The sequence below is a fragment of the Pongo pygmaeus genome, chromosome 2 (genome assembly GCF_028885625.2).
Source record: "Pongo pygmaeus isolate AG05252 chromosome 2, NHGRI_mPonPyg2-v2.0_pri, whole genome shotgun sequence".
Lineage (NCBI taxonomy): Eukaryota > Metazoa > Chordata > Mammalia > Primates > Hominidae > Pongo > Pongo pygmaeus.
Genome location: NC_085930.1, coordinates 52188314 through 52203767, shown reverse-complemented (window position 1 = coordinate 52203767; position 15454 = coordinate 52188314). Strand labels below are relative to the sequence as shown.

The following is a 15454-nucleotide window of genomic DNA, read 5'->3' as shown; positions in this document are numbered from 1 at the left end:
TAGTCCTGTGTTTATTCTGTAAGTGCTTCTTGGGTAGTTCATTATAAAATTTCTACTTGGTTTGACATTTCCCTGGAAACTTCTCATTTGTTGAATTTTCAGTCTCATCGAAGAGTTCTTTGCCCAGTCTAACATATCTGACTATAGTTTTTTAGAAAGTCACCTACAAATACTGCCTTGAAACAGGAAGCCAGTGTTCTTGTCATAATCAGGAACCTGCTGTTATAGCTGCTGACTCCAGAATTAATGCTTCCTTTGCTTTGACCCTTACCACCAAAAATGGATGCCTTTTGCTACCTTTCCCCCTAACTTCACTCACTTCTATTCAAGTTTTATATGATGCCTGTGGTTGACAGAACCTAAATCGTATCTAGAGTCTGAGTTGCAAGAAAGTTTGGAAATGTCATTTTTAGCTTTCCAGCCTCTGCAGTAGAGGAATGCACACTTAATGGAGGTTGTAGAGTAGATTGGCTCGCTTATCTGATGCACATAATCTTTGCTAACACAAAGCTTAAAATCGGATTGTGAAGCCAAGAGTAACATGTGAAATAGCAAATAAGAGTTTAGCCCATGAATCTGAAAGGAGCCTGTATCAGTGAGTTGTTCAAAGATAGATTGGACTGCCGGAGATCAAGTTCTTTCCCATCACTGAAGGTATTGAAGCATGGAAGGTGGTTACCTGACCAGGAGGCTCTAGCAAGGATTTCTATCCCAAATATGTGGTCTGTCTTTTAAGTTTTCTTCTATTATGAGTGTCTGGGTCAGATACTCATAATAATTTTGTCAGATTTATATATTAGGTTTTTATTTTTCCATTTCAAGACCTTAATATCAAAAAGAAAATGTGGACACCTGAATATGTGAAGTATCATTCTAGCTGTCAGCCAATTAACTGAATGAGTCTTAACCCTAAGAAACATAAAAGCTAGAAGTCAGAAATAGAGGGCTCTGATTAATCAAATATTTTGGGTTACAAAGAGTTAATCATAAGCACATTACCGTTTTCATTGATTTGGTTATAACAGGATTTGCTTAACAAAAAGATGTGTTAGGCACTTAAATATTTTGATTTTTTTTTGAGACGGAGTTTGGCTCTGTCAGCAGGCTGGAGAGCAGTGGTATGACCTCTGCTCACTGCAACCTCAGACTCCCTGGTTCAGTGATTCTCCTGCCTCAGCCTCCCGAGTAGCGGGGATTACAGGCACGCACCACCATGCCCAGCTAATTTTTGTATTTTTAGTAGAGACAGGGTTTCACCACATTGGCCAGGATGGTCTTGATCTCCTGACCTCGTGATCTGCCTGCCTTGGCCTCCCAAATTACTGGGATTACAGGCATGAGCCACCGCACCTGGCCAATATTTTGATTTTTAAAAATGTCTTAGATGGACTGGTGATGCAATAATAAGACCCAGACATCAGCCAGGGGTCAGGTGAATCTGCATGCATTATTTTGGAGGAGTAGGGTAGGCAGGGAGGAGTCCCAAAATAGGAGGGGATGAATACTGTTAGAATCCATTATACTTAGGAAGAAAAGGAAATGATCTAAGGAGTGGCAAGCCACTCTGTTGACATTCTGGCTGTACTATCTCTAAAATGTGTACTAAATTTGGCCACTTAATTCCATCTCCATTGCTACTCACGCTGTTCAGTCTGTTATCATTTTTCACTCGAATTAAAAGCAAGAGCTTCTTAACTGATCTTGCCCCACTACAATAATTATCTCACTCCAGCCTTCTTGCTGCTTTTTAGACACACTAGGCATATATTTTCCTGTCTTAGGGCCTTTGTGATTGCTTTTTCTTCTGTCTGGGGCCCTTTGTCCCCAGAGCTTGTAATGCCAGGTGTCTTTTTCTCATTCAGCTCTCAGCCCAAATGCCATCCTCTCAGAGATAGCCTCCTTAACCACCAGTTTAAATGGGCTCTGCACCTCCTTCTTAGTCATTATTTGTTACTGTTTTATTTCTTACAAGTAGTTTTAACTACTTAAAAATGCTTTTGCTTGGGAGCTTTATTGTCATTACTTGCCCTGCTTCTCCAAACAAATTTATTGAAGATATGGGTTTAGCTGCCGCAACAGTGTGGCTAAAACAAAATAGAAACTTATTTCCCTATTTAATAAAAGTTTATGTGGGTGATATAACATCAGCATGGCAACTCTTTGTATTTATTGCTCTTCCATCCCCAATATGCTGCTTGCAAACCATGGTCCAAGGCAGGTACTCTAACTCCAGTTGTCATATCTGACCAGCAGGAAGGAGAAAGAAAAGAGAAAAGGGGACAGCTCCTTCTGGAAGAGTATGGCTTAGAAGTTGTGCATATTACTTTTTCACTCATCCCTTGGCTAAAAGTAGTTTTTGCAAGGGAGGCTGGAAAATGAACCTTTAGCTGGCTAGGAGTCAGTGCCTAGTTAAATTTTATGGTGATGCAGAAGGAACGAATAGTAATCTCTGCCATTTCCTTTCCCTCTGACACCACAGTAGAAAGTAAGACCCAGGAGAGCAGGAACCTTGACTGTCATCTTCCACACTGTATCTTTAGTGTGAAGGAGAGTACCTGGCACATTGTGGATGCTATGTATAGATTTATTAAATTAAGTAATCGAGAAATTTAATGTTTCATTCTGGAAGAAATTGTGGAAACCTACAGACCTTTTGATCATCAAAATGAAAATACATCCTGATTTTGGTGGTTCCTGGGATATTGTTGCTAAAGACTTTTCATTTGCTTATTACCACAGTTGTATATACAGATTTAGAACTAGGAGGAACTGTAGACAGCATCTAGGTAATGCTATTATTTTTTAGAAGAGACCAAACATAAGGCATACTTCTAAATCAAACTAGAGAGAAACACTAAATGAGTATAATTGATGTACCATCTATAGAGTTTAGTAGATGCCCAATTAGATTAACATAAGCTTGCATAAGAGACCAACAACAGTAACTTCTGAAGACTGAATCCCAACTGATCTATTAAGTTTGACACATTATAAATATGGCATTTTATATAAATTATTCTTGCCATAATTCTGCAGGTTATAACTTGTTAACTCAAAGCTGCAATCTTTTCCTTTTAGTACAGTAATACTTTTGAAAAGGGAGAGGAATACATTCCAGGTAGTTTAAAATAGTGTTTCCCATAATCCGTAAGGGTGTGGTGATCTAAGGAAGATCTTTTGAGGGGTAAACCTCTATTCTTGTAGTAGTGCCAGCTGAATACACATCATATTTCTTTCTGATGTAGTTATTTATTTCTGTTGTAGAATTTTCATCTCATTGATTATCATCTGGCAGCATTCATCACAGTGATGCTTGCGAGGAGGCTTGTATGGGCTCTCATCTCAGAGGTAACAGTTCATTCACTATATTCTGTCACATGTAGCTAGAGTTGGTTACTAGAATGGGTGCAGGTTGAAAACGTGACGTGTCCCCATTTAATGAAACAATAAATTACTCCCATGTGAGTTCTGCCAGTACTTTAAAAAATGTTTCCCTGCAGTGTAATTTTTTAAAATTCAAGTGTCAAAAACTGTTAGAAAATTCATTCGTAGGGTCAGAGCTTGTGTTCCGCTACTGAGTTTTTCAGTACAATTTAAAAAATTTAAATAGTTTCAGTAAAAATAGGATGAATTTCAGGTAACTATTAATATGAAGTGTTATCTGTACACATACAATTGCACCTAAAACATTCAGTTCCAGATAATATTCACTTGATACTGTTAATATATACCATTTGAGAAGATTGTTGGCAAGAAACATTTATTTGAGTTTCTTAGAATTTTGAAAAGCGGTGAGTATCAGAATTTGTATAGGATTAATCTGAAGACTAGAATCTAAGTAGTTTAGTGAGCAGAATGAGAAAGAATTAGAACATTAAATGATCTTTTTAAAATTAAAAATTGTTGACAGAGCTAGGCCATTGGTATCATTTTTCTTTCCTTTTTTTTTTTTTTTTTTTTTTTTGAGACAGAATTTCACTCTTGTTGCCCAGGCTGGAGTGCAGTGGCATGATCTCGGCTCGCCACAACCTCCATCTCTTGGGTACAAGCGATTCTCCTGCCTCAGCCTCCCAAGTAGCTGGGATTACAGGCATGCGCCACCACACCTGGCTAATTTTGTATTTTTAGTAGAGACGGGGTTTCTCCATGTTGGTTAGGCTGGTCTCGAACTCCCGACCTCAGGTGATCCACCTGCCTCGGCCTCCCAAAGTGCTGGGATTACAGGCGTGAGCCACTGTGCCTGGCCTCATTTTTCATATATTTGTAAATCCCAATGAGGCAGGGAAATGTGCTTTCTTAAAATATTGTTATCTTGTGCCCTATAAGTGATTACAAAAACAAAAAATGTTAATTTAGCTGAAGTGGCTAATAATTTTAATCTTGGAACTTATAATTCAGTGTGAAATTTTAAATGAATAGTTACTATAATCACAGATAATTGAGAGTCAACTTCTTTTTCCCAAAACATACATGGAAAATCTGTGTGTATAAGCTCTGATTTTCAGGAACCCTATTTCTGGAAGCAGAGTAACTGGAAATACTAAGTCAAGATCTGAAAACCATTTGAAGTTAACCAAAAAGCACAGGTAGTAGGATTCCTTGTTTTTCACAGTAGGAATGTCTGTTTATAATCTTTTCTTTTGGAGTTTTTATTTAGAGGATGAAAATAGAAACTCACTTTTTGTTATATTGTGAAAGCATGTTCTTTCTTTAGAGGATCTCAGTGGAATTTTATGTTTTCATTTGTTAAAATAGGAAATGATTTTGTTTCATCCCTTCAGTTACTTGGAAATGCTACTTGTACATGTCCAATTAGTATGCCCAGTTAGTGTGTAACCCTTCAAAACTGGGGTTTCTACCTTGTTGCTGCAAAGATTATAACTTAAATGGCCTAAAAGTAGTATAGCAGCTTTTGCATAGCCTTAGTTGGAATAGGCTTGCAATTCTTTTTTTTTTTTTTTTTTTGAGATGGAGTCTGGCTCTGTCGCCTAGGTTGAAGTGGGAGCGCAGTGGCGCCATCTCAGCTCATGCAACCTCTGCTTCCCAGGTTCGAGCGATTCTCCTGCCTCAGCCTCCTGAGTAGCTGGGATTACAGGCGCCCACCACCATACCCAGCTAATTTTTGTGTTTTTAGTAGAGACAGGGTTTCACTATGTTGGCCAGGCTGATCTCGAACTTCTGGTCTAAAGTGATCCACCCACCTTGGCCTCCCAAAGTGCTGGGATTACAGGTGTGAGCCATCGCGCCTGGCCAAGTCTTGCAGTTCTTAATGGGAACAGAATACTTAAGCTAAATTTAAACATAGTTTTATCAAAGTCTTAATTCTGTAACTTAATGTTCATCAGTAAGGGAATGTTCAAATAATTTTGGTACATCCACTAATGGAATAGCATACAGCCATTGACAACATGAAAATGTGTTTATGTATTGACCTCCAAGATGTTAAATGAAAAAAGCAAGGTGCAGAACAGTGTTTAAAATAAGACACGAGGAGGGAACAAAATATATTTGCTTATATATGAATAAATAGTTTCCAGAAGGACATACAAACTAGTAACAGGTTGCACAGTAGGTGGCTAGGAGACAGGATCAGCAGGTGGAAAGCTTTTCACTGCAAACACTGTTACATGTTTTGTGTTTTGAGTGATGTGAATGTATTACCTATTCAAAAATTTAAAATAAGAGCTGTATAGTGATTTTCTTCCTAAAATATCTAAATTAGATGGATAAAACCTATCATAAATCATCTTTCCTTCCTTCCCTTAAAATATGTTTTCCTCCTTTTTTTGCATATATCACAAAGGATCCCTACCCTGAGAAAGATCAATAATATTTAAGGAGAGGCTGGTGGTAATTAATTCATAAACGGAAATGCTATTCAGAGAGGACTACCTCTCCACGTAGGTAGAGTCTGTTTATTCACCTCCAGGCCAGCTCTGCCTGTTCACCTCCAGGCTAACTCTACTTCTATACTTGCTTCACAAGACTAGAAATAAATTTAGCTGTTCTTTCACCAACCTGAAGCAACTCTCTTTTTAAAAACTGTTTTTCTAAATAGGAAAATAGTATATTTTATTGAAAAAAATTTGGAAAACACTAAAATATAAAGCAGGACATTTAAAAATTGCTCACAATCTCATTATTGAAGACCACTTTTTTTGGGGGGTGGGGGGCAGTCAAAGTTTTGCTCTTGTCGCCCAGGCTGTAAATGGTATGATCTTGGCTCACTGCAACCTCCACCTCCTCGGTTCAAGCGATTCTCCTGCCTCAGCCTCTCAAGTAGCTGGGATTACAGGCGCCCACCACCATGCCCAGATAATTTTTGTATTTTTAGTAGAGACAGGGTTTCATCATGTTGGCCAGGCTGGTCTCAAACTCCAGACCTCAGGTGATCTACCCGCCTCTGCCTCCCAAAGTGCTGGGATTACAGGCGTGAGCCATTGCGCCCGGCCAAAGACCACATTTTGCTATATTTTCTTCTGATCTTCATATGCGTATGAAGATTTTATATTTACATTTATTTTACTATATTTGAGAATTATTTATATACAGTCTCATATCCTGTATTTTAAAATTAACATAATGTTAGGAATATTTTTCTGCCCCTCACCTAGTGAAATCTTGCTTATCCTTTAGGTCTCAGCTTAAATATTGTTTACTAACACAAGCCATCTCCAGAATAGGATCTCCTGTTATTTACTTTCCATAGCAGCCTACTCTTCCTATAGCACTCGTTACAATTAAAAAAAGATTAGATATGAGTTTAATATTTGTTTTTCTTGGTTAGTCAGCTTCATAAACACAGGGGTTTTGTTTGTCTTGGTTACCACTCTACCCCTAGGATCTGGTAAAGGGTCTGTCACATACAGCACAGTGATTAGCAGCTTGGGGCTCTGGAATAAGGCAGAATTAACAAATCCAAGCTCTGTGCTTTGATGACATTGGGCAGAAGCAGTCTTTTTTATTTCTAACCCTGAACTTTTGAGAAGCAGGTAATGGAGTATCTCCAATAGCTTAAATAACTTTACTAAGCTTTGATATGTGAGGTAAATTGGCATGAAGGTATGTATCAGGGGAGTTATGTGAAGCTATGTGCCAGGCTATGACTGAGAAGAGCCTGAGCCATCTTCACAGTTTGAGGCTTAAGCTGTTCATTATGGCATTTATTTAACTGCTGCTTTGCATTTTAAAGTAACTATATATTACGTATATATGCTGTATATATATAGTATTCAGTATACAGTATATTGCATATATATTATAGGTACTCCATAATATGATCTGTAGACTAAGAAACGGATACATAGGAGGGACCTGAAAAGCTCCTTATCCCCTACCATGTACTGTTCACTCTAGATAATTTTTTTCTCCTTTCTGGATTCCAACACTGCTCTCTTAGAGGTTATGGGGATCTTCCATTTTCCCCTACATTTTGCTCATTCTCTTCTCCCTAGTTCATTTAGAAAGAAAATGGCATTTTTTGCAGAGTAAGTTTTGACAAGTACTTACTGTATTTAGTCAGTTTTAAAGATTTGCAATTGAAGAAGCATATCTGAATAGCTGTGATAAAAAGAATTGGAAGTGATTATGCATTATTTCCATGTTTGCAAAAGTTAAAAAAGAAACTTATTTATATAGGGATCTGTCAGAGAAGATTGGATTATTTTTTGAAACTTCACTAATTTATGAAACATTAATTCACCAAGCAAATTAGAGGTGAGGATTCAAAGAAAAATAAAAATATTGTTACTGCTGTTGAGGCCCTTTATAGTTTAGTGGGAAGTAAGACAGATAAATTAGTGGCTCTCCATGTTTATGTACATAAAAAATCAGGCCGGGCACAGTGGCTCATGCCTGTAATCCCAGCACTTTGGGAGGTGGGTGGATCACAAGGTCAGGAGTTCAAGACAATCCTGGCCAACATGGTAAAACCCTGTCTCTACTAAAAATACAAAAATTAGCTGGGCGTGGTGGTGTACCCCTATAATCCCAGCTACTCAGGAGGCTGAGGCAGGAGAATCGCTTGAACCCAGGAGGTGAAGGTTGCAGTGAGCTGAGATTGTGCCACTGCACTCCAGCCTGGGCAACAGCAACAGAGCAAGACTTTGTCTCAAAAAAAAAAAAAAAAAAAAAAAAAAAATTAAAAATAAATAAATAAATCAATCAACTGGTTAAGTTGTTAAAATATAGGTTGCTTGACTCAAGATTTTATTCCTTACCCCTGGAGAGGAAAGTTGTTAGGAGTTTACATGTCTAATTAGTAGCCCAGGTCATTCTGATGGAACAAAATAATATGATCCGTGGAACATACTTTGAGAAGCTCCAATGTTAATAAATTAGATGATATAAAAAGACCTTAGAAGAGGTCTGTAGATGGCACTATCGGGGTGCAAGAAAGAAAGAGCTGTGCCTGGAGAAGTCTGAATTTTCAATTAGTATGAAGATAAGGTGGGATGGGGCAGTTTTTCTTTTATTTCACTTTTTAAAGACACATTTTAGCTTCCACTAAACCTATTAAGTTCTTACTTGAATTACAATGCTTTTGAAGAAGATCATTTATAAAATGTTCCTTTTGGTGCTTCCAAACTTTCAGGCTACTAAGGCAGGTGCAGCATCAATGATTCACTACATGGTTCTGATATCAGCTCGCTTGGTACTACTCACTTTGTGTGGATGGGTACTTTGTTGGACCCTCGTCAATCTCTTTCGAAGCCATTCAGTCCTCAATCTCCTTTTTCTTGGCTACCCGTGAGTACTCCAGTTTTACCATGTTATTAGTAAATCTTTAGAAATTATTTCGGTCACGTAAACGATACTTTTAAGAGTAAAAAATGAAATTCTTCAAATATAAATGAAGCATTTAGAAAACTGGGAAATCCATGAGCATGGTGAACATATAATTTGTTTTTTAAACTGGAGTACAGTTGGGACAACAGGCATAAACCAGGACTGTCTTGGGAAACCTGGAATGTAGGGTGTGTTGCCAGTGGAGAATATTTTAATTATCTCTCTTCACCAAGTAAAGTCCCCTCTTGCTATCTATATTTGGGCAAACGGTAGTTAATTTTAGATGAATGCACTGGTTCGAAAACCAGTCTTACCCTTGGTTGGTCATATTACTTTGATCTTCTGTTTCCTGTAACAGAAGTACAATAAGTAGTCCTCCCTTATCCATGGTTTTGATTTCTGAAGTTTCAGTTACCTGTGATCAACCAAGGTCCAGAAACATTAAATAGAAAATTCCAGAAATATGTGACAAATTATGTTTTAAATTGTGTGCTGTTCTGAGTAGTATGGTGAAATTTCTCGCCATCCCATTTTGTCCCACCAGGATGTGAATCATCTCTTTGTCCACCATGTCCATGCCGTGCATGCTACCTGTCAATTAGTTGCTTAGTAGCGGACTTGGTTATTAGATGGACAGGGCTTGTGATCACATGACCTTTATTTTACTTAATATGGCTCCAAAGTGTAGTTATGCTCACAATTCAGGTATGCCAAAGGAAAGCTGTAAAGTGCTTTCTTTAAGTGAAAAGGGAAAGTTCTTGACTTAGGAAAGACGAAAAATCATGCTGAGGTTGCTAAGATTTACTGTAAGAATGAATCTTCTATCCATGAAATTGTAAACAGTATATTGTTATAATTGTTCTATTTTATTATTAATCTCTTAATGTACCTAATTTATAAGTTAAAACTTTATTGTATGTATGTGTATATAGTATAGGAAAAAACATAGTGTATGTAGGGTTTGGTACTATCCATGGTTTTAGGCATCCACTGGGGTGTTGGAATGTCTTCCTGCAGGTAAGAGGGTCTACTCTATGCCATATTCAAGTGCTGTAGACATGTATATGTATTATTATGATTGTAACTAACATTTTATTACAAAACCTTTTAAACATTCAACAAGGTTGAAAGAATTTTACAGCTATCACCAGTGTAATCCTCACCCAGATGATTCTGCCTATTAATGTTTTACTATAATTGTGTAATACTTACCTGTCCATCTCTCCATCCCTCTATCCATTAGTCCATCTTACTTTTGAAGCATTTCAAAGTTAAATTTCAGACTTCAGTTTGCTTCCCCCTCAATACTTCAGCATGTGTGTATCATTAACTAGAGCTCGATATTTGTTGACAGCTTTTTTTTCTTTTGAGGTTAAATTCGTATAAATAAAATTCCTGCCGGGCGCGGTGGCTCAAGCCTGTAATCCTAGCACTTTGGGAGGCTGAGGTGGGCAGATCACCTGAGGTTAGGAGTTCGAGACCAGCCTGGCCAACATGGCGAAACCCCATCTCTACTAAAAATAAAAAAAATTAGCAGGGCATGGTGGCGCGTGTCTGTAATCCCAGTTACTTGGGAGGCTGAGGCAGAAGAATCACTCGAACCCAGGAGATGGAGGTTGCAATGAGCCAGGATTGCACCATTGCTCTCCAGACTGGGCGACAAGAGCAAGACTCTGTCTCAAATAAATAAATAAATAAAATAAAATAATAAAATAAAATAAAATTCCCAAATCTTGTGTATATGGAGTTTTGTTAAATGTGGACACACCTGTGTGACTTAATCCCCTGTCAAGACTTCAGAGCGTTACGCATACTCCACAAGATTCTGTCATGCCACTTTCCCATCAAACACCACCACTGTCCAGAGACGGTTGCTTTTTTTTTTGAGACAGGGTTTTGCTCTGTCATCCAGGCTGGAGTGCGGTAGAGCGATCTCAGCTCACTGCAGCCTTGACCTCTCAGGCTCAAGCAATTCTCCCACCTCAGCCTCCCAAGTAGTTGGGACTACATGTGCACACCACCATGCCCCGCTAGTTTTTGTTTTGTTTTGTTTTGTTTTGTAGAGACAGGATTTTACCATGTTGCCCAGGCTGAGGAGTAAGGTTTTTTGATTCCAGAGTCTTTGTCTTAATCATTACTGTATCAGTAGTTCTCAAAATGTAGTTTCTAGAATAGCAGCATCAGCATCACCTATAAATTTGTTAGAAATTCTCAGAATCTACCCCAAACCTACTGAAATAGAAACTGGAAAGTAGGACCTAGCAAGTTGTGTTTTAACAAGCCCTCGAGGTGATTCTGATGCATGCTCAAGTTTGAGAATTACTGCTTTATATTATTTATGGTGCTGAAGTGTTAGCGTGAATTTATGTGGGTAATTAACAAAGTATAAAATCAAGTCATAATTAGAGATTGTGCTAATAAGGATGACAGGAACAGTCTTTCTATTGGTTATACTATAGTAGGTCTGATTACATTGTTTAAACAGTTATTTAAGTCACTCATCAACTGAATTCATTAATATTACCCTTGTTTTCTACAAAATGAATTATCTGTTATGAACATTTTTCATGACTCTGATTTCATATGAGGAATATATTTTACATGAATTGTTTCTATATTTATAGATTAATATTTCAGCCATTTGAGTTGAAAATAAATTTTTAGTCATTCTCCTTACTGGTTGAATCAGAAGATTAACCGTATCTGATTTGAAAGGCTAATTATGGATATATTGAAGAATATTTTGGCCAAGTTTAAGAGGATTATTATTATCAAGATGGCTAGCAAACTTTTCTGTTTCAATTTAAGTATATAAAGAAACTTACTTACTCTTAGAGGCTCTCCATACCCCTTAAAACAATGAAATAATTATGTGATTTAAATACATTTTAGTTTTAAACATGCAGGCATACCTCAGAGATGTTGTAAGTTCTGTTCCAGACTGCTGCAATAAAGCAAATATCACAATAAGGCGAGTCATGTCAATTTTTTGATTTCCTAGTCATGTATGAAAGTTATGTGTACACTATACTGTAGTCTATTTTATTTTATTTTATTTTATTTTTTGAAACAAGGTCTTACTCTGTTGCCCAGGCTGGAGTGCAGTGGTGCAATCACAGCTCACTGCAGCTTTGCCCTCCTCCTAGGATTGCTGAAGCAATCCTAGGGGACTGGGATTGTAGGCGTGTGCCACCATGCCTGGCTAATTTTTAAATTTTTTGTAGAGATCGGGTCTCGTTTTGTTGCCCAGGCTGGTCTTGAACTCCTGGGCTCAAATGATCCTCTTGCCTTGGCCTCCCAAAGTGCTGGGGTTACAGAGGTGAGCCACCATGCCCAGCCTTATACTATCTGTATTCTATTAAGTACTCAATAGCATTATGTCTTTTAAAAGTACATATCTTAATTAAAAAATACTTGATTGCTAAAGTATACTGATGAGCATTTGAGCCTTCAGTGAGTTGTAATCTTCTTGCTGGTGGAGAGTCTTGCCCCATGTTGATGGCTGCTGACTGATCAGGGTGATGGTTGCTGAAGGTTGGGATGGCTTTGTCACTTTCTTAAAATAAGACAGCAGTGAAGTTGGCCACTTCAGTTGACACTTCCTTTCATGAAACATATCTCTGTAGCATGTGATGTGTTTGATAGATAATATTTTACCCACAGTGGAACTTCTTTCAACATTGAAGTCATTTCTCTCAAACCCTGTTGCTGCTGTAACAACTAAGTTTATATAATATTCTAAACTCTTTGTCATTTCAACAGTGTTCTCAGCATCTTTACCAGAAATAGATTTTATGTCAAGAAACAACTTTCTTATCCATAAGAAGCAGCTCCTTATCTGTTTAAGTTTGATTGTGAGAGAGTGCAGCCACATCTTCAGGCTTCACTTTTTTCTTTTTTGAGACAGGGTCTCACTGTCGCCCAGGTTGGAGTGCCGTGGTATAATCATGGCTCACTGCAACATCCGTCTCCTGGGCTCAAGTGATCCTCTCACCTCAGCCTCTCAAGTAGCTGGGACTACAAGGTGTGTGCCACCACGCCCGGCTAATTTTTGTATTTTGTTTTTTTGTAGAGGTGGAGTTTTGCTATGTTGCTTAGGCTGGTGTCAAACTCCTAGGCTCAAGTGATCCAGCCTCCTTGGCTTCCCAAAGTGCTGGGATTACAGGCATGAGCCACTGCACCTAGTCCAGGCTCCACTTCTAATTCTAGTTCTGTTGCTTTTTCTACCACATTTGCAGTTACTTTCTCCAGTGAAGTCTTGAACCTCTCAAAGTCATCCATGAGGGTAGGAATCAACTTCCTCCACATTTGCTCATGTTGATATTTTGACCTCCTCTCATAAATCACTAATGTTCTCAATGGCATTTAGCATGGTGAATTGTTTCCAGATGGATTTCAGTTTACTTTGCCCAGATCCATTGGAGGAATCTCTATTTAATGTAGAAATAGCCTTACCAAATGTATTTCTTAAATAATAAGATTTGAAAATCAGAATTACTTCTTGATTCATGGCTGCAGAATGGATGCTATCTTGACAGGCATAAAAACAACACTCTCCATCAGAGCCTTTGGTGACTAGGTACGTCGTCAATGAGCAGTACGTACTTTTTTTTTTTTTTTTTTGAGTTGGAGTCTCGCTCTGTTGCCCAGGCTGGAATGCAGTGGTGTGATCTCAGCTCACTGCAACCTCTGCCTCCCAGGTTCAAGTGATTGTCCTGCCTCAGCCTCCCAAGTAGCTGGGACTACAGGTGCGTGCCACCATGCCTGGCTAATTTCTTTGGATTTTTAGTAGAGTCTGGGTTTCATTATGTTGGCCATGCTGGTCTCGAACTCCTGACCTCAGGTGCTCCGCCTGCCTCAGCCTCCCAAAGTGCTGGGATTACAGGCGCGAGCCACCGCACCCGGCTGTACATAATATTTTTAAAGGAATCTTTTTTTCTAAACAGTAGGTTCAACAGTGAGCTTATTCAGTAAACCATGCTGTAAACAGATGTGCTGTCATCCAAATATGTTGTTCTATTTCTAGAGCATTGGCAGAGTAGATTTTGTATAATTCTTAAGGATGGTAGGATTTTTGGAATGGTAAATAAGCATTGGCTTCCAGTTAAAGTCACCAGCTGCATTAGCCACTAACAAAAGAGTCAGCTTATCCTTTGAAGTTTTGAAGCCAGGCATTGACTTCTCCTCTCTAGGTATGGAAGTCTAGATGGCATCTTCTTCCAATACAGTATAAGGCTGTTTTGTCGCCATTGAAAAGTCTGTTAGTTTAGCCACCTTCATCAGTGATCTTAGCTAGGTCTTCTGGATAACTTGCTACAGTTTGTACATTCACACTTGCTGTTTCACATTGTGCTTTTATGTTATGGGACAGCTTCTTTCCTTAAACCTCATGAACTAACTGCTGTTAACCTTCATACGTTTCTTCTGTAGCTTTCTCACCTCTCTGGAGGTTCATAGACTTAAAAAGAGTTAGGGCTTTGCTCTGGATTAGGCTTTGGTTTAGGGCAATGTTGTGGCTGGTTGATCCAGACCATGTCAGCAAAACTTTCTCCATATCAGCAGTGAGGCTGTTTGGCTTTGTTACCATTTGTATGTTCACTGGAGTAGCACTTTTAATTTCCTTGAATAACTTTTTCTTTGCATTTACAATTTGGCTAGCTAATACAAGAGGCCTAGCTTTCAGCTTGTCTGGGCTTTTGACATGCTTTCTCACTAAGGTTAATGTCTGTCTTTTGATTTAAAGTGAGAGATGTGTGATGTCCTTTCACTTGGACACTCAGAGGCCATTTAGGGTTATTAGTTGGCCTTATTTCAATATTCTTGTGTTTTAGGGAATAGGGAGGCCTGACGTGAGGGAGAGAGATGGGGGAATGGCTCATTGATGGAAAAATGAGAACACACATTTATCCATTAAGTGTGCTGTCTCATATGGGTGCAGTTTGTAGTGCCCCAAAACAATTACAGTAGTAATATCAAAGATCACATTTCGCATAACAGATGTAATAGTAATGAAAAAGTTTGAAATATTCGGAGAATTATCAAAATATGACAGAGACACAAAGTGAGCACTTTGGAAAATGGCACCCCCAGATATGCTTGATGCAGGGTTGCCACAAACCTTCAGTTTGTAATAAATACAGTATCTGGGAAGCACAATGAAGTGAAATGCAATAAAATGAGGTCTGCCTGTATTTGCCTTCGTTACTTTTAAGAAGTTGTATAATCCACCTTTTATCTAAACTTCAATTTAAAAATCAAAAGTGCGAGAAATTAAAATATTAGATTATGACAATAGCAACGTATTTAATTTCCTGTTTATCCATAGGTTAAACTAAGAAAGAGGCCCTTTTCTGCCTCTTTTTTTTACCCCTCAGTTCTCAAATAGCTTCTCATTAGGGTAAATTAGTCTGAAGTCTAACAGTTGTGGTTCCTAAGTGTATCTTGAATTAGTCCAGTGCTCTCCATAGTTTTTACTATTGCATTATCAACCTTCATCTGGTCTTCTGATAATCCATTCTTCTTCCCCTCCATTTCATTTTTATTGTAGCTAGAATGATTTTCACAATGGGAAATTTAATCATGTTACTAACCCTCTTTAAAATCCTTTAATGAATTATTTTGTTTACCTCACAAAGCCCTCCATTGTAGAGCCCAGTATGGGGATAGG

The 15454-nt window shown here is 38.2% G+C and overlaps 1 protein-coding gene across 9 annotated transcripts in view; it reads left to right on the top strand.

The window, feature by feature from the left end:
- TMEM39A (transmembrane protein 39A) overlaps window positions 1-15454 on the top strand; it is a 40575-nt gene that overhangs the window by 15597 nt on the left and 9524 nt on the right. For 8 of the 9 annotated variants that reach the window (XR_010125682.1, XM_063661661.1, XM_054481048.2 and 5 more), the window contains 2 exons: window positions 3265-3348; window positions 8594-8748. Coding sequence is in view for 8 of the 9 variants with exons in the window: in XM_063661661.1 (XP_063517731.1) it covers window positions 3265-3348; window positions 8594-8748 (239 nt within the window). In the remaining variant the exon portion in view is untranslated. The remainder of the gene's footprint in view (window positions 1-3264; window positions 3349-8593; window positions 8749-15454) is intronic. The other variant, XM_054481043.1, reaches the window with a different exon arrangement.